The sequence below is a fragment of the Callospermophilus lateralis genome, chromosome 5 (genome assembly GCF_048772815.1).
Source record: "Callospermophilus lateralis isolate mCalLat2 chromosome 5, mCalLat2.hap1, whole genome shotgun sequence".
Lineage (NCBI taxonomy): Eukaryota > Metazoa > Chordata > Mammalia > Rodentia > Sciuridae > Callospermophilus > Callospermophilus lateralis.
Window position 1 is genome coordinate 34,396,607 of NC_135309.1, and position 20,448 is coordinate 34,417,054.

General features: G+C 39.2%; 1 protein-coding gene and 1 non-coding gene across 7 annotated transcripts in view; one reads left to right on the top strand and one right to left on the bottom strand.

Annotated features, from left to right (window-relative positions):
- The first annotated feature begins 4,727 nt into the window (after window positions 1-4,727).
- Trnav-cac (transfer RNA valine (anticodon CAC)) lies at window positions 4,728-4,800 on the top strand. Its single transcript has one exon. It is a non-coding gene; the product is annotated as a tRNA-Val (tRNA).
- A 10,918-nt stretch (window positions 4,801-15,718) lies between these two features.
- Rapgef6 (Rap guanine nucleotide exchange factor 6) overlaps window positions 15,719-20,448 on the bottom strand; it is a 214,685-nt gene continuing 209,955 nt past the window's right edge. For 4 of the 6 annotated variants that reach the window (XM_076856438.2, XM_076856436.2, XM_076856437.2 and 1 more), the window contains 2 exons: window positions 19,913-20,227; window positions 15,719-19,024 (listed from right to left, as the gene is read on the bottom strand). In XM_076856438.2, the coding sequence (XP_076712553.2) occupies window positions 18,999-19,024; window positions 19,913-20,227 (341 nt within the window). In that variant the 3' untranslated portion in view covers window positions 15,719-18,998. The remainder of the gene's footprint in view (window positions 19,025-19,912; window positions 20,228-20,448) is intronic. The other 2 variants (XM_076856440.2, XM_076856439.2) reach the window with 1 other exon arrangement.

Consider the following 20,448-nt stretch of genomic DNA (forward strand, 5'->3'; position numbering starts at 1 on the left):
AAAAAATATTTTTAGTTGTAGATGAATGCAATAACCTTATTTTTATGTGGTGCTAAGGCTTGAACCCAGGGCCTCAAATATGCCAGGGAAGCTCTCTACCACTGAGCCACAACCCCAGCCCTATTGCCTTGATTCTTAGGTGAGACTTTAGACAATGCTGGAACTGTTAAGACCTGGCGACTCCTGGAAATGTACTAAATGTATTTTGCACTGTGACACAGACATGAGCTTTTTAGGAATTAGGGGCAGAATGTTATAGTTTAGATATATATGATGTCCCCAAAATGCTCATGTGCAAGACAATGTAAGCATGTTCAGAGATGAAATGATTACATTACAGTTGCAATCTAATCAGTGGATTAATCCTCTGGTAGGAGTCAACTGGGTGGTAACTAGGCTTGGAGAGTGTGGTTGGAGGAAGTAGGTCCCTGGGGGCATGATTTTGGGTTTATATTTTGTCCTTGGTGAGCAGAGGTCTCCTTTCTTCCTGGTTGCCATGTACAGAGCTGCTTTCTTCCATCAGGCCCAGAGTTATGGAGTAAGTTGACCACGAATTGAACCTCTGAATCCAAATAAATGTTCCCTCCTTAAAAAAAAAAAAAAAAAAAAAAATAGTGGTGATTTGGCTTCTGGGCAGGGTGATGTCATCTCATCTACCCAGGAAACTGAGGCATATAAATTCTATTTGAGCTCATGGCCAAAGAGCTCTTTCTGTTCCAGGAACTGCAGGCAGGGGACAGGTTGTGAGTCTGTCTGGAGAGTAGCAGGGCCGTGTGCTCAGGACAGCCGGGGTTCTGGGGTGTGTGCTCTTCCCCTGTTCGAAGTTGAGCCTTGAAACTGCTTCCTGGCTTCTGACCTTCCCAAAGCTGTCAGGTTGCCCACCATAACCTGGGCCTGGAAGTAGGTGCTGCTGCTAGATGTTCACGGACATCCCTGTTGCTGCCTTTTTAAAAAATACTTTTTTAAAATAATAAAAAAATATTTTGAAGTCATTCATACCTTTCCTATGTGCACTGTTCAGTTTAAAGAATATGGTGTCCTAGGTCTCCAGGGACAGACTGCCACTTAGGGTCTGGGGTCACTGTGAGTCAGAGTCCAGGCTTCAGCACCAGGCGTCCCCCCCTGTCCTCCAGGAGACGGGAGAGAGCCCTTAAGTCTGGCAGAGCAGCTTGGTAGTATCCTCCTCTGTCCTGCCCTGTTGCCTTTCTCCCTCCAAGCAGCTGGCGGATGCAGACTGGTTCTGCATTGTGTCCTACAAACTTTCCTGCTTTCCCTCAGACCCCCAGATTCTCTTCTCTGGGCAATGCGGGGGCTTCTAGTGGGACCACAAGTCAAGCAGCCAGCACCCACATGCTGGTGGTGGTCCAGCGCGAAACATTTTGTTCCATCTAAAGCCCAGCTGGGCCTGGCCAGTGGAATAGGTTAAATACCTGGGAGGTATTTAATACAGGAGGCCGGAGAGTTTACTGTGAAATGCTTTGGGGGAAGTTCCAGTGGCAACTGACCAGACAGGCAGCACCTCTGTCCCTCACAGCATTCGGTCCACGGTGCCTTCAGTTCTGCACCAGGAGCTACTGAGCTGCAAAGCGGCAACCTCATCATTAGCTTGCCCAGTTTGCTTTGTATGACCAGCATCCCAAGGAGCTGCAGTTGTGGAGTTTGTGCAAAAAGCAATTTGTACAGATGGCTTTACTTGCCTAGATCCCAGTGTGCATGAGAGCCAGTGTCCCTCAAGATAACTGTCTGGACAGTGTGGCCCAGGCTTACTCTCATTGTTCCCTTAACTTGGCTAGGTTTGGGGAACAGAAAGTGGGTAGTCAGGGACACAGCATTTTACTGTTCTCCTTTTCTTTAAGGACAATATACCTCCCCTCAATTTCCAAGGTTGTAGGTTAACCCCAGTCTGTACATGACCCCAGGATGTCCCTCCTAACCACAGCCCACCACCATAAGAAACCTGCCTGGGTGGGAGACAAATGGGGCCAACACACAGCTGAAAGGACAAGAGAAGAGCTGGAAGAGAAGCCCCCAGAGCCCTGAGGCCTTGACTCCTGATCCCAGGGATGCCCAGGAATAGTCATTGATTAGCTATTTGACTTCAGGAAGTTTTTTACCCTCTCTCACCATCTGTGAATGTCATCTGTGAAATTGGGGAAATAAAATTTCAGGAATTCTCACCAGGAAGCAGGTGAGAATGAGTCACACCTGTCACATGACCGGTGTTTACACACCCCTCTTTCCCACCCCTCAGTAACCCCCGGGCAGGAACTTCCACTGACCTCCCCCTTTCCCTCCACCATTAGATAGGGGCTGTAAAGTGCTTTTGGCAAGCTGGAATAAATAAATAAGTCTCATGAATCAACCAATAACTGAACCTATCCTGGAAGATGTCCCTTCGGTGTTTAGTGCTTAGTTAGGGCAGAGGTCATCATGACATCAGCATTCTTACCACCCACTTCCCCCAAAGCCCAGCAGCTGAGTTCTCTTTCTCTAGACTTTGTGAAACTAAATCCAAGGTTAGGACTTACTTAAGAGCAGCCTGAAGCTAGAACGATCTGCCTGTCTGCTGATTATTTGTTATATATGAGAGCTGCAAAAGATGGCCCTGAGAGACAGGAGGGAGAGCGCTACTGAGTTCACACAGAAAAAGAGGAGCTGGCAGTGCAGTCTGAAATGTGAGTCAAGGGGGACACTGGTGCAAGAGGGTTTGTTTCATTCTCCCTGGCTGGGCTGCGCTGGGTTTCCCCTTTCCTTAGGGACTGACACGCCAGGAAAGTCCCAGGTCCACGTCAGAGTGTTGGGCACATGGTACTTTTCACATGAAATGCTATAAGCATGTCTGAGGTTTCAACTGAAAACATCAAACAGGCATTCATGATTTCTACTGCTATTCATGATTCATGTGTCCACATAAGTCCCTGCTGTGTGCCAGGCACGGCGAGGATGCTCTGTATACAGTATGAGGCATCAGGAACCCTCCAGCAAACAAAGGCTTTTTTTTTTCTGTATTGAATTCCTGCTGCTCAAGGGATGAACACAGTTTAGTCCTGAGGCATTGGGCTGGTGCTGAAAAATTTGAGCTTTTAATATGGCTTCTTTTTTTCAAAAATATTTTTTAGTTGTAGTTTTACACAATACCTTTATTCCATTCATTTATTTTTATGTGGTGCTGAGAATCGAACCCAGGGACCTACACATGCTAGGCTAGTGTTCTACCGTTGAGCCGCAATCCCAGCCCTAATATGGCTTCTTTTGGGGTATCTGGTCCTGGCCACAACCAGACTCTAGTGCAAGATCTTACTCATCCAGGCATCAATTTGTACTGGTAAAGTGTCCAGCACTTGTGGTCTCAATTAGAGTTAATCCAAGTAGATGTGAAAGAGAAGAGGATATTACGACCGAGTCTGACTTTCATTTTTTTAGCTGCAAGCATAATACTTGGAGGCAATTCTTAATGTACAATCAGACTGTGAGCATCACTTAATATTTCCTTTCTCTGTATTTTTCCACTCTGGTGTTACCCTTGAATGACTTCACCTGAAATGAGAAAATCTTCTTTGATAAGAAGCTTCTAGAATGTGTTTTCTGGGTCAAAGTTTGCAAAGCACAAATCTAATTTCTCTCTCCATATAAATGGTTAAATTGATAGAGAGGAAAATGACTTGCATAACAATGCATATGCAGTAAAATAGATGGAGGCTACAATGATTTGCAAATAAAAAATACAAGAGTCCAAATTATCCTGCAGCATTGTGAAACAAGGTACAAGAATAACATTGATTTTACAGGTACCCAATGCCTTTTCAAGCATCAGATTTTTCAAAAATTTTTTTGATACGGGGACTGAACTCAGGGACCCTCAACCACTGAGCCACATCCCCAGCCCTATTTTGTATTTTAGAGACAGGGTCTCACTGAATTGCTTAGCGCCTCACTTTTGCTGAGCCTGGCTTTGAACTTGTGATCCTCCTGTCTCAGCCTCCTGAGCTGCTGGGATTATAGGTGCAGATTTTTATTTTTAATTACAATAAAATAACATAAAATTACCATCGTAACCATTTTTTAAGTGTACAGCTACATTTGCTTTGTGCAATCAATCTCCAGAATATTTTTACCTTGCAAAACTGAAACTATATCAATAAACAATTCCCTGTATCTGCTCCTGTTCTACTTTGTGTCCATGAATTTGACTGTTCTAGATGCTTCATAGAAGTGAGTCATACTTGTCTTTTTGTGATTGGCTTATGTCATTTGGAATAATGTGTGTTCTCAAGGTTTATCCACGTTGTAGCAAAATTTCCTTCTAAGGTTGAATATCCCCTTGTATGCATCCCACATTTATTTACACATCTGCTGATGGATATGTGGGTTTCTTCCACCTTATCCATTGTGAATAATGCTGCTATGAACAAGGGTGTATAACTGTCTCTTTAAGATGCTACTCTCAATTTTGTGGTTGTATACCCACCAGTGATATGGATGGATCATATGGTAATAGTTTATTTTTTTGAGGAATGGCCATACTGTTTTTTTTTTTTTTTACGCCTGCACAATTTAATATTCTCAATAATACTGCGCAAGAGTTCCAATTTCTCCACATTCTCAACATTTGTTATTATTTATTTTTTTGCAGTGCTGGGGACTGAACACAGGGCTGTCTACATGTCAGGCAAGAACTCACTAAGCTACATTGGAAGCTCATTTTAAAAATTTGAAATTAGAGGGCTGGGGATATAGCTCAGCTGGTAGAGTGCTTGCCTCACATGCACAAGGCCCTGGGTTCGATCCCCAGCACCACCATGGGGGAAAAATTTTTTTTTTTGAGATTATAGATGTGTGACACCTTACCTGTCCTTTAAAATTTTTTTTTAAAAATAGGAACCATTCTAATGGGTATAATACCTTCTTATGACTTTGAATTGCATTTCCCTAATGGTAATGAGGTTAGGCATTCTTATATGTATTAGTCAATTGTGTATTTTCTTTGGAGACATGTCTATTCTGATTCTTTGTCCCATTTTTAAATTGAGTTATTTTTCTGTTGTTGAGATTGTTTGTGGGGGGACAGTTTGCAGGGTGGGAGCGTTACTGGGGGCTTAACCCAGGGGCAATTTACCACTGAGCTACATTCCTGGTCCTTTTTTATTTTTTGAGATAGTGTCTAAGTTGCTTAGGGCCTCACTAAATTGCTGAGGCTGGTATTGAACTTGCCATCTTCCTGTCTCAGCCTCCTGAGCTGCTGGGATTACAAGTTTATGCCATTGTGCCCGACTACTGTTGATATCTTTAGTGATATTATAGAAATTTTTAAAAACATTACATTAACCTAATATTTTTTTATTTTTCAGGTGTAGATGGACACAACACAATCCCTTTATTTATTTATTTTTTTTTTTAAAGAGAAAGTGAGAATGAGAGAGAGAGAGAGAGAGAGAGAGAGAGAGAGAGAGAGAGTTTTAATATTTATTTTTTAGTTTTTTGGCGGACACAACATCTTTGTTTATATGTGGTGCTGAGGATCGAACCCGGGCCGCATGCATGCCAGGCAAGCGTGCCACCGCTTGAGCCACATCCCTAGCCCACAATCCCTTTATTTTTATGTGGTGCTGAGGATTGAACCTGGGTCCCGCCCGTGCTAGGCGAAGCGCTCTACCGCTGAGCCACAATTCCAGCCCACATTAACCTAATATTATACATATTATACAAAATATGTTACATGCCGGCAAACATTCAGCTCTCCTAATCAGGGACTTTGTTTGAGCCCCTCTTGATAAATCAATGTGGAAATTGAGATTTGGAAAGGATCAGTGCCTTGTCCAAGACAGGGCACTTATTCAGTGGTACCTTCAAGAGATCCCAGAAGTCAGCTGTCTGTGCATCACGCTGCTTTTTTTCAGGTTCTTTCCCTTTTAGGTTGTTTGAATCAAATTCTTGGTATGAATATGCTTCCTTGTAGTTTTCCACTCATCATTTTAATTTTTATCTGTATGAATTTTTTGAGACAGGGTCTTGCTATATTGCCCAGACTGGCCTTGAACTTGAACTCCTGGACTCAAGTGGTCCTGCCTCAGGCTCTTGAGTAGCTGGGTTCACCGGTGGGCATCATTGTACCTGGCTCCACTTACCATTTTAAATTTTGACTTACAGTGAGTGTGCTTTGGCTTATGAAATAAGACAGCTCTGACAAACACACTCAGGGTCACTCCAGGTGAACTGGGCCGCGCGAAATAACAACAAAAGACAGATACCTTTTTCTTTGGGGGTCCTGTGACGGCTCCTCTGAATTTAAGGGTCCCTAGAAAGAGCGAGCGAGCGAGCAAAGGTGCACACACTGGTGTGCTGACCCTCTTTATTGAGGAGAAGCCTTTCAAATGAGGCAAGGGGTCAGGTTTCAAGGGGCTGAGTCTAGCTTCACGATGCCTGCTGTCAGCAGAGTGACTGACATTAAGTAGGCCACACCCAAAGGCAGAGTAAGAGAAGGGGACACACAAAGGGTGTTTCCATGGAACATTCTATCCCAAACAGGGCAAAGGGTTAATGTCACAAAGGAACAGGTAGGTGTAGCTCAACCCTGGGGGCTGCAGGAAGGCATGCCTACACATGAAGACACATTTGTTACATTTTTACTACTCTCAAGATCTGGGCTACTGTCTACAGCCACTTGAAAGTGGCCAGATCACTGGAAATGACCTACAGTGCCTCAAACCAATCAGGAGAGAAAAATGCTGGTCACATGAAGTGGTGGCCTCCCACATCTGAGGAGTAGCTTTTAAGTCTCATCAGCAAGTAAAAAATAAAACTTTAGTCTATTTTCTACATGAGTCTATTTTAATTTTTGGAGTATCTTAATTCTATTTTGAATAGTTGAGGCTGTCAGATAAATGAGCACTAGATAAAGGGGGTGTTGGCCAGCCAAGACTACCCTGAGGAATGAAAGAAAATTCTAGTGCGATGAGATGAATTCAGACACTAAACTACAGAGGTGTGAATAGTGGAAGACGTGAGGGAGAGAGAGAAAGCAGCAGCAGCATATAATCTTAGGGCACTGATGACACAGTTCAGTTACTGGGCACATTCTATGTGCTGGGTATTGCCAAAAAAAAATCACAGGTGTGTGAACTCATTTCATCCTCATGGCAACTACAGATGGGTTATTGTTGTATCCTGTTTTAAGAATGAGAAAACCAGGCACAGGGGAATATCTGCGACTTCCCCAGGGCCACAGGGCTAACAAGTGATATTCTAGTCACTTACTGCTGCATAATACCACAAAATTTACAGCTTAAAACAGCATATTATTATTATCTCCCCAGTTCACTAGGTCAGGAGTCCAGGCCAGCTCAGTGAGGTCTTCTGCTTAAGGCTTCACAAGGCTACTTAGGGAGTCAAGACAACCACTGGGTTGTAGTCTAGGGCTTCATTAGGGTCGAAGCTCACTGGAGCTGGTCAAGAACTGAGGCTCCCACTTCTTGGCGACTGCAGGTTGGAGGCCTTCCTTAGTTCCTAGAGATCTTCTGCAGTTCCCTGTGCCATGGGTTTCCTCAACATGTCCACTAACTTCAAGCCAAGAAGAGTCTCTAGAACTAGCCTGTTAGCACAGTGGTTCTTCTAGAAGATAACTGTGCAATGATACTCCATCACTTCTGCCATTTTCTATTTGTTAGCAGCAAGTCACAGTTTTGGATCTTAATCAAGGGGCTCCTCCTAGAGGAAGGCATGGCCATCAGGTCACCATGTGTGGCAGTCTGCATTTTCCAAAAAGGGCTACAGCATACAGTAATATTTCCTGTCCCCCACATTCTTCCAGAAGCTTGCCACTTCATCAAGTCTACTTCCCCCGATTCCCCGCCACTGAACCTGGGTGAAACATTATGAGCATAATGTGGAACAGTGACACCGAGGGACTTCAGGGGCCAAGTGATGAAGAGTGATGACTTCCTTGGCCCTATTTTTCAAAATGTCCTTAAAACCCAGCCTCCATGAAACAAGGGAGGCAGAATCAGCCCACAGGGAGAGACCTATAGAGAGGGGAGGTCCATGTTATCAGGAACGGAGGCCTCGAACAATTGCCAGCGATGGGGTCCTTCAGGTAATTCCTATCCTCAGGTTAAGGCCTCAGTCCTGTGGGGCAGACACAAGTGTAAATTCCTAACTCATAACAAGCACAATAACTTTTTAAAATGTTTTTTTAGTTGTAGTTGGACACAATACCTTTATTTTATTTATTTTTACGTGGTGCTGAGGATTGAACCCAATGCCTCACATGTGCTAAGTGAGCGTTCTACCATTGAGCCATAACCCCAGTCCCCAATTTTTTTTTTTTTACATGTTTTCTTGGGATTTATTTTAGGGAAAATTTTTTTTTAAATGACACTGTTTTGGGTTGATTTGTTATATAGCCATAGTAACTGGAACATTACATTAATAAAGGAGAAAAAAATCACAATGATCAATAGATGCAGAAAAAGCATTTGACAGAGTTCAACATTAATAATAAATAAGTTTGAGAAAACTAGGAATAAAGAGCACTTTCTTATTTCAATAAAGAACTTAGACTTAGAACTTAAAGTAAACATTGTATTTCATAGTGAAAGGTTGAATTTTCCTTATCTTCACTACTTTTAGCATATACTGAAAGTTCTGGTTAATAAAATAATAAAAAGTGTAAGAAGGAGGAAGAAATGGAACTATCTTTAGCTGTAAATTTTATGCAGAAAATTTAAACTATTAATCATTAGAAGTAAATTTAGTAAGGCTGATGGATAAACATTAAAATCAAATTTATTTCTATTTATGAAAACAAAATAATTAAAAACTGAAAATTTAAAAGCTACTGTTTTTATAAAGGCAAAGACCAAATACCAAAAAATAAATTTTACAAGAAAAGTATGAATGTTTTTAAACCAAAACAATAAAATAATAGAAAATATAAACAAATAGCTGGGTGCAGTGGTGCATGCCTGTAATCCCAGTGGCTCGGGAGGCTGAAGCAGGAGGATCGGGAGTTCAAAGCCAGCCTTACTAAAAGTAAGGCAATTCAGTGAGACCCTGTCTCTAAATAAAATACAAAACAGGGCTGGAGATGTGGCTCAGTGGTCAAGTGCCCCTGAGTTCAATCCCTGGTACCCCTCGGAAAAAAAAAAAAAAAGGATAAATAAACTCAAGAAAATTCCAATCAAAATTGCAATTGTTTATGTATACATGCCAGTGCATGTGTGTGAAAGCTGATGTGCTAGTTTTTTTTTTTTAATGTCTTTAGTTGTTGATGGATCTTTTTGTTTTTTTTTTTTTTTTTTTTTTTAAAGAGAGAGTGAGAGAGGAGAGAGAGAGAGAGAGAGAATTTTTTGATATTTATTTTTTAGTTATCGGCGGACACAACATCTTTGTTTGTACGTGGTGCTGAGAATCGAACCCGGGCCGCACGCATGCCAGGCGAGCGCGCTACCACTTGAGCCACATCCCCAGCCCGATCTTTTTGTTTTTTAAACTCATTTATTTATATTCGGGGCTGAGAATCCAAGCCAGTGCCTCACACATGCTAGGCAAGTGCTCTACCACTGAGCCACAACCCCAGCCCTGATGTGCTAGTTCTGAAATCTACTTGGAAATAAAATGATAAAAGAACTAAGATACTCTTGAAAAAGAACAATATGGGATTTATAATGCCAGAATGATTAAGATAGTGTGGTATCAGGAAATGGAGAAAAGCAGACCAGTAAGACAATACAGATCCCAGAAATAAATATGTATATAGACACAAACTTGATTTATACCAAAGATGGCACTGAAATGCAGTGGGAAATATCCTTTCACTAAAGGGTATAGGAGTGATTTGTAGAAAGAGGGATGAAATCTGACTCTTACCTCATACTATATTCAAAAACCATAAAGGAAAATAACTTTCTCTGGTTTAGAAATAAGAACTTCTTGGGCTGGGATGTGGCCCAAGTGGTAGTGTGCTTGCCTGGCATGCGCTGGGTGCTGGGTTTGATCCTCAGCACCACATAAAAATAAAATAAAGATGTTGTGTCCACTGAAAACTAAAAAATATTAAAAAATTCTCTTTCCCTCTCTTAAAAAAAAAAAAAAAAAAAAAGAACTTCTCTTCATGGAAGAGACACCATTAAGGGTATGACAAGATAAGCCAGAGTAAAGATTTTACCATAGGTAAAACTAAAAAGAGTCATGTCCAGATTATATAAAGAACACCTACAATTAAAAGAAAATGGACTTAAAAAGGCACCTCAAAAAAAGAAAATCCAATGGTGGACACAAAGCCGAAGGGAGCTTAACTAGACTAATAACCATGGAAATGCAAACTACAAGTACATAAGTACTTTAAGTTTATTCAAATGCCAACTGGTCAGAAAAGATGAGCAATTGCTGGAGGATCTTTGAAAAATGTAGCTCTTTTGAATATCCTGTTAGAATTTTGACTGGTTCTTATGCATCTTACCTGCTTTGCATTCCAGTTCAGAATGCAACCTTTTGTGTTTTCAATAGATTTCTCTTGGGATCCTTGGAAAAGACCAATACTCATGAAGTGTTCTACATCCTCTGCCCACACCTGCATTAGGAATTAGTTGCAGCTATATTATTCATTCACTGTTGTTCCAAGATTATCCAACCAGAATCTGCTTAAAATTTCCTGGAAATATCTCTTTTGAAAATGCTCCCAGATCATTACTTTTGTGAAGGAAAATTCTTCTCAAATATATCACTAGGGTCTGCATCTGGAAAGATGAGATATTACCTCTAATCTCTTTAAAGAAGACTCTCAAGGGCTGTGCCTGTGGCTCAATGGCAGAGCACTTGCCTAGCATGTGTGAGGTAATGGGTTTGATCCTTAGCATTGCATATAAAAATAAATAAAGGCATGCTGTCCATCTACCACTAAAAAAAAAAAAAAAAAAAAAAAAAAAAAAAAAATCACATTGTAGTATGAGGCCACCTAGTGGATCCTGTGCATTTTTTACTATATTTCCCCTTGGAGTCCACCCTCTTACTTTCCTTTCTTCCTAAGCAGTTTTCTGCCTAGGATCATCTACCATTACAACTCCACAGAGAGGGCAGTTAACACCTTGTTGTCCATGCAGACCTACAGAGGTTTTTAAATGAGATTAAGTACCTCTCCATGTGTTTATCGTAGCTTTTTCTCTTCTATAAAATGCTAAAGCCTCTTTTTATTTTATTTTTATTTTTTGGTGCCAGGGTTTGAACCCAGGGGAACTTAACCACTGAATCATATCCCCAGCACTTTTTATTTTTTGAGACAGGGTCTCGCAAAATTGCTGAGGCTGACCTTGCTATCCTCTCTTGCCTCAGCCTCTCAAACTGCTGGAATTATAGACTTGTGCACATTTCTTTTGACTATTTTTTTAATTGGGATTTTTCTTTTATATATAGAAATACTTTATATATTCTGAATACAAGTCTTTGAAGGTTATTAAGAATTAAGTGTTTCCCAACTCTCTGGCCTTTTGTTTTTTGCTACCAGGGATTGAACTCAAGGGCACTTTACCACTGAGACAGCCCTTTCATATTTTATTTAGAGGGTCTCACTGAGTTGCTTGGGATCTTGCTGAGGCTGGCTTTGAATTCTTGATCCTCCTGCCCCAAGCTACTGGGATTACAGGCATGTGCCACTGCACCCAGTTCTCTGAACTTTTTCACAAATAGTATTTTTGATGAGTGTTTTTAATATAGGCAAATATGGGGCTGGGGTTGTGGCTCAGTGGCAGAGCACTTGTCTCACAAATGTGAGGCACTGGGTTCGATCCTTAGCACCACATAAAAATAAACAAAATAAAGATATTGTGCCCATGAATAACTAGAAAAAAATATAGGCAAATATATCAATTATTTATTTTTTGGGTACAGTGACTTTCTTGATGGTTTTTAATAATAGGGCTCGCTAGTCCTTTCCCTTTTTTAGGGGTCTGGGATGGAAATCGGGAGGAGAGTTCTCAGTGTGTTGAGGGACTGAGTTGGGGCAGGGACTCCCCAGCAGCTGAGGGCCTCTCTCTTCCTCTGTGTTCATGCTGGGGTATGTGGTCTGCAGACTCAACTCCTTGGAGGCCATGGGGACCACAAGGTCCACCATCCCATTATTATACCAGAAAATGAACTTGACAAAGTGGTCGTTAAGGGCAATGCCAGTCCCAGCAGTGATGGCATGGACTGTGGTCATGAGTTCTCTCACAAAGTCAAAGGTGTCAAGGATGCCCTTGGCTAAGAGGGCTAAGCAGTTGGTGGTGCAGGAGGCAAGGCTGACTGTCTTGAAGGAAGCTGTCACACTTCTCATGGCTCACACCCATCACAAACATGAGACATCAGCAAAAGGGGCAGAGATGATGACTCTTGGTGCTGCCCTTCAATAGGCCCCAGCCTTCTCTGTGGTAATGAAGACACCAGCGGACTCCAAGACACATTCAGAACCAGCATCACCCTCTTCGATGCTGGGAATCCCGCTCCTGGGAGATGGACTTTCCACTGACCACAAGCTTCCTATTCTCATCCTAGACTGTGCCATTGACCTCATGATGGGTGAAATCATACTGGGACATGTTAATGGTGTATTTGGGGTCACTGATGGCAACAGTGCTAGAGTTGAAAGCAGCCCTAGTGACCCATCGACTGGCTGTCTGTTAAGTAGGGAGGAACAGAGAGACTTAATTATTCTTGATAGCATTTGTCTCCTATTTAAGATATTCCTACATTCCTATATTTAAGATTCAATGTTAAATTAAATTAAATTAGATTTAATTAGATTAAATTAAATGTTAAATTAGATTAAATTCAATGTTACTTTTTCTCTTTTTCTGGTATAATCTATCCATGAGACCATCAAGGAATGGAAGAATGTTACATCCAATTTCTTTATTATAGGACTACAAAAATTTGTCCCTCCTTATTAAGGTTTTGGTAAGTTACTTTTTGTTCTTTCTGTGGTACTGAGAATTGAACCCAATGCTCTACCACAGAACCACACCCTATAAACTGTTTTAATATCAATCCCTATGTCATTCTCTTTAGTAAACTTTACAGTCATGATTATTCTTCAGTCCTGACATTGATTATGCCCTTTTCCTTTTTCATTGATCACCAACAGTTTGTCAATTTTATCATTCTTTTCAAAGAATAACTTATTGTTTGTTAACCTTTTGGGGGGACATATTATATATTTCACTAATTTCTGCTATTAACTATTTCCTATTTAAGTTTAACTTTCTTCTGTTATTATTTTGGTTTCTTGAGAATAATGCTTAATCAACATTTAGTCTCTCTTTTCATGTATGCATTTAAGACTATAAACTTCCCTTAAAGACCACAGTAACAGATAATGAAAAAACAACTTGATGGATCATCAATAGATTCAAGAAAAGTGATTGACAATATTCAAAACTGTAAATTTTTTTTTTTTTTGGTGGTAGCAGGAATCGAACACAGGGCCAATCTATCACTGAGCTGTATCCCCAGTATTTTTTTAAATATATTTTTTAGTTGTAGATGGACACAACACCTTTATTTATTTTTATGTCGTGCTGAGGATCGAACCCAGTGAATCACATATGCTAGGCAACCCCCAGTCCTCCCCAGTCCTTTTTGAGACAGGATCTTGTTAAGCTACCGAGGCTGGCCTTGAACTTGTGATTCTCCTGCCTCAGCTGCCTGACTTGCTGGAATTATAGTTGTGTACCACCATGGCTGGCTAAATCATAAATCCTTTTTAACAAAATATAAGTAAAAGGGGATTTCCTTAAACTCATGAACACCACAGCAAACAGCATGCTTAAAGGTGATTTCTGAAAGATTTTCCCGAGATCAGGAACAAAGATAGGAATTTCACTCTGACCACTTCTACCTAACACAGAACTGAATATTTTGGTCAATGTAATAAGAAAAAAAAGTAAAATGGCCAGAAATAAGGTTTTTATGAGCATATAAGCAGGCAGAATAATCCAAAAGAATCCATAAAGTATTAGAATCTAAGTGAGCACTGCAAGATTGCTAGATATATAAGCTCATTATAAGTTAATTATGCATTCATATATTTTAACAAATAGAAAACAAAAACCTAAACACTTTGCAATAGTATCCGAATAGCTAATAAGTATCTGAAAAGATGCATATTATTAATCAATCATTATGGAAATTACAATTAAAATCACAATACTGGTACATACTTACCTTGAAAGGGAGAAAAACAATAGGCTGACTAGGCTGTGGTGGAGACCATCTCTGTGACAACCAGTTCTCTCTCCTAGATTAATCACATGTTTCCTGGGAGTGGGGAGAGTTGAAGGAGGTTCCTGAGATTTGCTTAGATCACCACATTGCTGAACTACAGGGTCTGGGTCCCCCCAAAATAGGCAAATAAAGTTATTTTCCTAGAACTATTAAAAAATTATCAAAAACTGGGTGTCTTAAGACAGTAGAAATGTATTATCTCAAAGTTCTCAAGGCCAGAGTCCAAAATGAAGAGGTCAGCAGGGCAGCACATCCCCTGGTGGCTCTAGGAGAACTCTCCATCTCTTCCATTTCCTGCTGTTGGCATTCCTTAACTTGTGGCTACATCTGTCTACTCTGTCTTCATTATAGCACTTCCTCTGTGTATTTCCCTTCTTTTTCTTATGAGGACGCTTCTGCTGGCATTTAGGCCCCAACAGATAATCCGAAGTAATCTTATCCCCAAAGTGTTTAATTACTACATCTAGATTCTTCTCCCAAATAAAGTAACTTTTACAAATTCCTGGACAGGGTATAATGCTTTTGGCTAGCTGTTATCCAGCTAACTTCATTTGTGTTTAATATTTTCTAAATCGAAGAAAAAACTAGAGAGATTAGAGAGCCTGTCTGGGGAAAAAACAGCCTGGGAAAACGTGGTGTATATGTTGAAAAGGGAGAACTAAGAAGAAAGACTTGGTTACTACAGGAGTAACATTCTCTGGATTCAGAGGGATGACTGGAGATTTTACAAAGGGGTGCTGAAGCACAATTTCCTTCTTCCTCAACAGGACCCTGTCCCATAAAAAGACTGCATTACCACATACTTGTCCAAAGGAGTTGGCAGTAGTATGCTGCCCAGTTGATACCCTTCTTTCCCTTTTCACTGAAAAGAACTCCAATTTTGTTTGGGGTATCAAATGCTCAGATCAGATCACTTCCCTAATCTCCTCAGAGGTCATACAGCAGTTTTGATGGGATGTTAAGTAGAAATACACAAATGGAACTTCTGAAAAACCTTTCGCTTTGCTATTAAAAACAGACACACATTTGTTTATTTTCCTCTAAGTTCTTCCTTCCTGAAGTACTGAGGTGACTCTTTGGGGTCTGTCAGGTTCTCCAAGTCCCTTATAGCACTGTAGAGTTACTATATCAGCTCTGAACAGTTTGTCTGGGGACTTTTCTGTTATAAAAGAAAAACAATCCCTAATGGAGTTTAAGTCACTCTTAATTGGTTTGTAATCAAGATACAACTTTAACCTAAACAAACCATTGTTTCACAGATTCCATATGATCAACAAAAACAGACCACTTCAATTTCTCTGCACACTTAAAAAAATAAGGCCGCTTTCTAACCAACACAGATCCCAGAACAGCACTCTTGAGTGCACACGTGTAATTTTTCATCTATTCCATACATTTGCAATAAAGTACAGAGAAGGTTAATGTAGACTCTTTATTGATTCCACCAATGTATCAGTAGATATGGTAATAATAAATGGTACTTTTACATTCTCTTAACCAAAAATATAACAAATATTTACACTCAGTAAAAATACAAAAAGCATACAGAGGCACTGTCTTTCTAAAAGACATAAGTTTAAGAGGTATCAAAAAATAGGAGACAAACATTGCTTGTTATAGGATACCTTACAATCACTGAATTGTGCAGTATAGTTGCTATTTTGATAATTACAATGGTGCAATTTTGTTTTTGTCTTTTGCTGATAAGCTTACGTTTCAATTTAAAAGATAAAGTGTAACCGCATTCTGTATATCAAAAATAAAGAAGCCTTAAAAAAAGCACAACAAAAGCTAAAGATGAATTGGGGTTCAAGTTTAAATTTAAAAATGTATTTGACACTTTTCTGAAGAGTCATCCTTTTTTTTTTTCCTAGCCTTTAAGTAATGCTCAAGGGATACAAACACTTTAACATAATGTTTTGTATCCAAATAACAATCACTGTTTTAACTATACAAAGAAACTCCCCCTGCTCCACCTTTTTTTGGGGTGGGGCAGGGGAAAGAATATTTTATAAATAACACATTTCTAAGTTCATTCTTAGAAATCCCCATGATTACTGCTGCATTTCCTGTCTGGAGAGATGCTTAGGAAGGTGACATAGATGACAATGATCTATCTGACTTATCACCTTCACGAAAACCCATTAAAAGATACTTCTCCCAAAGATCATCTTGAAATCATTATTCGAGGAAATGAGAATCTGTTAATTATAATAAACTTTAATGGAACTATATACTGAATTTACTAATTCTCCAAATCTTGCAGTACGAAGAGATTCTGCTGAAATTTAACATTTGGCAGAAGTTTACACTCAAGGTTTACTGTTTTACAAGTTTTGGCAGATGTAGAGTTGTGGTGGGAAGAGTGGGCACTAGTCTTTTCAATGAAGTTTAAATTTATAAAACAAACACAAAAAGGGATTTGGAACTGGAGCAAGGACAGGTTAAGGCTTCCCCATTCTAGTCATATAAGAAACTAAGAAAAGACTGAGAAATGTACCCTAAATTTTGAAAGAAGTCAATAGTTCATGATTTTTTAAGGGATTTATACTTATCAAACTACAAAGCATTTGGTTTTAGTTCCTGATCAATGTGATCAGCTGATCCACTCACAGTTAAAGCTAAATACAACAAAAGGCAGCTACATGGTGCAAGTCCAAAACCACAGGCCTCAACTCTCTGAGCAAAGGTATTATTTACACCACTAAGAACAAAGACAGTAAGGCTTCCATTTGGTTTGAAAGACCTGCTAAATAAACAGATGCTGTGCAAATAGCACATATTTTTTTTCTGGAGTGATGGATATAAAATGGTGAGAATAAATACTCAAACTTGATAAAAAGGTGGTTATAGCAAAAATATCTTTCCTTCTTTCTTTCTTTCTTTGCTGAGGACACAAAAAGGATGTTATGTAAATCACAGAATAAAAAATCTATAATCAGAGAACTACTATTTATAGACCAAATTACTAGAGTGTGACTTTCAAGCCAGGATTTTTGATTCACTTTTCTCTTCAAAGAACCAAGAAAGCTATGAAGCCACCTAGCTTTATTTTAACATACTGGGGTTAATCTCTAAGGCTTAAGTTTCAGCTTAATATCCCCCCCATCCGCCAGGAGATCATCATTTTGATGGGAAAAATGAATTGCTATGATTTATCACCTGGAATTCATTTATAATTTTAATAAAGGAGACAGACAAGAAAATAAGAGAGAAAGAGAGCTAGGAAAAAAATACAGATTCTTAAAAAAGAAGTCAATAACTAACTCCTATATGGTCACATATGGAGAACCATTTTGAAGTAAATCCATTAGGCTCCAAGTTGATTTGGACAGTGCACCTTAATGGCTTTGGCTTTTTTTTCTCCCCTCCTTTTCTTCCTTTTTTTTTTTTTGGTTATCTCAGAAGTTTATGAAAATCCCATTTGCCTTTACATTAAAAAACAAATGAAAAAAATTTAAATACAAGTAGAAAACATTATATTCAATTTGTAAAAAATGTGAAAAATCTACTTCATACAGCAAATAGTCACTGGAATTTTAATTAAATATTTAAATTAAGAATGCCATGCCCAAGAGGCCAGAAAGCTACGTCCCTCAAGGGCTAAAATGAGAACCAAGAGACAATCATTTTTACATTTCTAGCTCCTCTTTCTCCCACAGAGTTTTCAACCAGTTATATACCTTGGTGGGCTACTGAGCTTTACTGAGATGGCTCAGAGCTGCATGTTTTATTAAGATTAAATGCAATTCGTGCTGAGAGATGTGGGATATGTTGCAGGACAATGCATAAGGGCAAATTCATCTTCATGATTACAACATCTATGATTATACTTCTTTTAAAAATGAACTCCATACTTGAGTTGTCAGAAATTTTAGTTTAGGGTTTCCTTAGAGTAGAATTCTCTAGAACTCATTCTCTATTAGGTTTACTTTTAGTTTATAATTAGATGCAGCATGACTTTCACTTCAGAAAGAATTAGTCTTTGGAAATTAAGGTTCCACCTATCATTTTACCTCCCCTCCCCTTTCCCAAAGGTCTGACAAGAAACCCTGTCGCAAATTCATTTCACACCATGATCTAGAAGGTTCCTAACACTTCCACTGCAAAGGGCTTCTTAGTTTACTCAAACTAAACCCACCCCCCCAATCACATTGGTGCTCAGATCAAGTTACATCTCCATATAGATCAAGCACAGCATCTTTACAAAGATGACTTCTGTTTAGTCAGACCAGAGACAGTTATATCACCTCAAACAAACATCATCTAACAATGGCTCCCACATACAAACAAAACCACAACACTTTAAATAATAAATTACCTTTTAAATATACAAGAGAAAGCTTGATATTGGCAGACATTTTGAATTTGTCCTTTAGTCCAAGCTATGGCTTGGAAATAACAATATCACTACCTTTAAAATAATTTGTGAAAGGAAAATCTACAGTGATATACATGGGGATGACTCTTGAGTTTGGACTGGTTCTGTAATGTGGTCCCAAGGCAGGTATGGTGTACAAAGTGCAGAATGGTATCCAGGCACAGCATTAATAGCTGAGGAAACTGCATCTTCAGAGATTAAATGAAAGCAAGTACCACTCAGGTCTATCTCACTGCTCATAGTACAAGGAATGAAACCTCTGGGTTAGTAGCAGTGAGCTATTTGTTGGTAATGGCCTGCAGAATCATCAGGGTTTCTGTCCACTTCTTCAAAATTTTTGGTGGTCTTCCAAAGGGTCATCCAATGGTCAGACAGCTGACACCTGTTCATTTTCTGAAAATTAAAAAAACCCACAAATAGTAGATCAGCATGTTAATGAAGATCGAGTAATAATCTAGTGATCTGTTGCTGTTAGAAAATTTATCAATTTCAACAAAAAAATCCTCAACAGCCCATCAAGGCCCACATTTATTGTAATGACATTTCTGATCACAACAAAGGATGAAAAAAACCTGGAATTTCATAAATGTTTTTAATTCATTTTATTATTTTACTGTTCAAAAGGATAAAACTTCATTTATTTCTGCTGAGTGTGGTGGTACATGTCTACAATCCCAGCTACTCAGGAGACTGAGGCAGGAGGATTGCAAAATTAGAAGCCAGCCTGGGTAATATAGTGAGAAGCCTGTCTCAAAATAAAAAAGGCTGAGGATACAGTTCCTGGGTTCAATCCCCAGTACCACAAAAAACAAACAAAAAAACTTGATTTAAGAAAGCCAATTATTTTTCAAATTATTACCACAAGTACAAAGTCAGTCAAGGATATTGCAAATAAGAGGAACTGTATCAATAACATAATTTCAGACAATTTGGCATTTGAAACACTTCCATGTGTTGATGTAAATCACAACTCTACTAATGTCAAGTGTTTCCTCTCAAAATTATCCTATTAGACTAAGTTGCTGTTCTATCAAACATAAGAATACTCCATTGGGACCCAGCAGAAAGGTACTGGGATCACAAAAAAGAGCAGCTTGCATCTCTATTTACAAAAACAAAACAAAACATACAATCATGTTTAGGGATTTCTTATTTTTTTAGATAGAGATTTTTAAGATAATAAAAAAAAACATTAATTACCATAAAAGAGCCAGAGTAAAAATCATTTTCTATTAATTCAGCAATTCATTTAAGACCCATTAAGGTAGGTTGTCAACATACCATCTGCTTCGCTATCTGCATCAGTCACATCTGCTAGTTTAGGATGGGATGGTTCCAAATTATGCCTCTGAGACTGAGTTACAATCTTCGATGGAACACACGCCACAGGGCTGCTACTGAGAGAAGCTGGTGGCAGTCTAGAAAGGCTGTTATGCATCATCTTTGACCTTTGCACTGCCACACTATAATCTGGAGGTTTTAGGTGCAGGTGGGGTCCTTCTTTTATGTCTGCTAAAGAAATTCCCATATATCCTGGAGGAGTAGGAGGTGGCTCCCTATACCTATCATCCTTCTTGGGTGAAGTTACACAGTACACTGGCATGAAAAATAAGCAGTGGAAATGTTAATGAAAAATGTAAGAAATAACACACACACAAACTTATTATGATGACAAAAGAACTTAAAATGGATAAAATAAATTTAAATATAATGACAGCAGATTAGCTTAATAAACAATACTGAAACCTGTTTTAAAACACAGGTTACATTAAAATACAATTACGTTAAGTTTTATAAAGATTCAAAGAGTGTGCTGA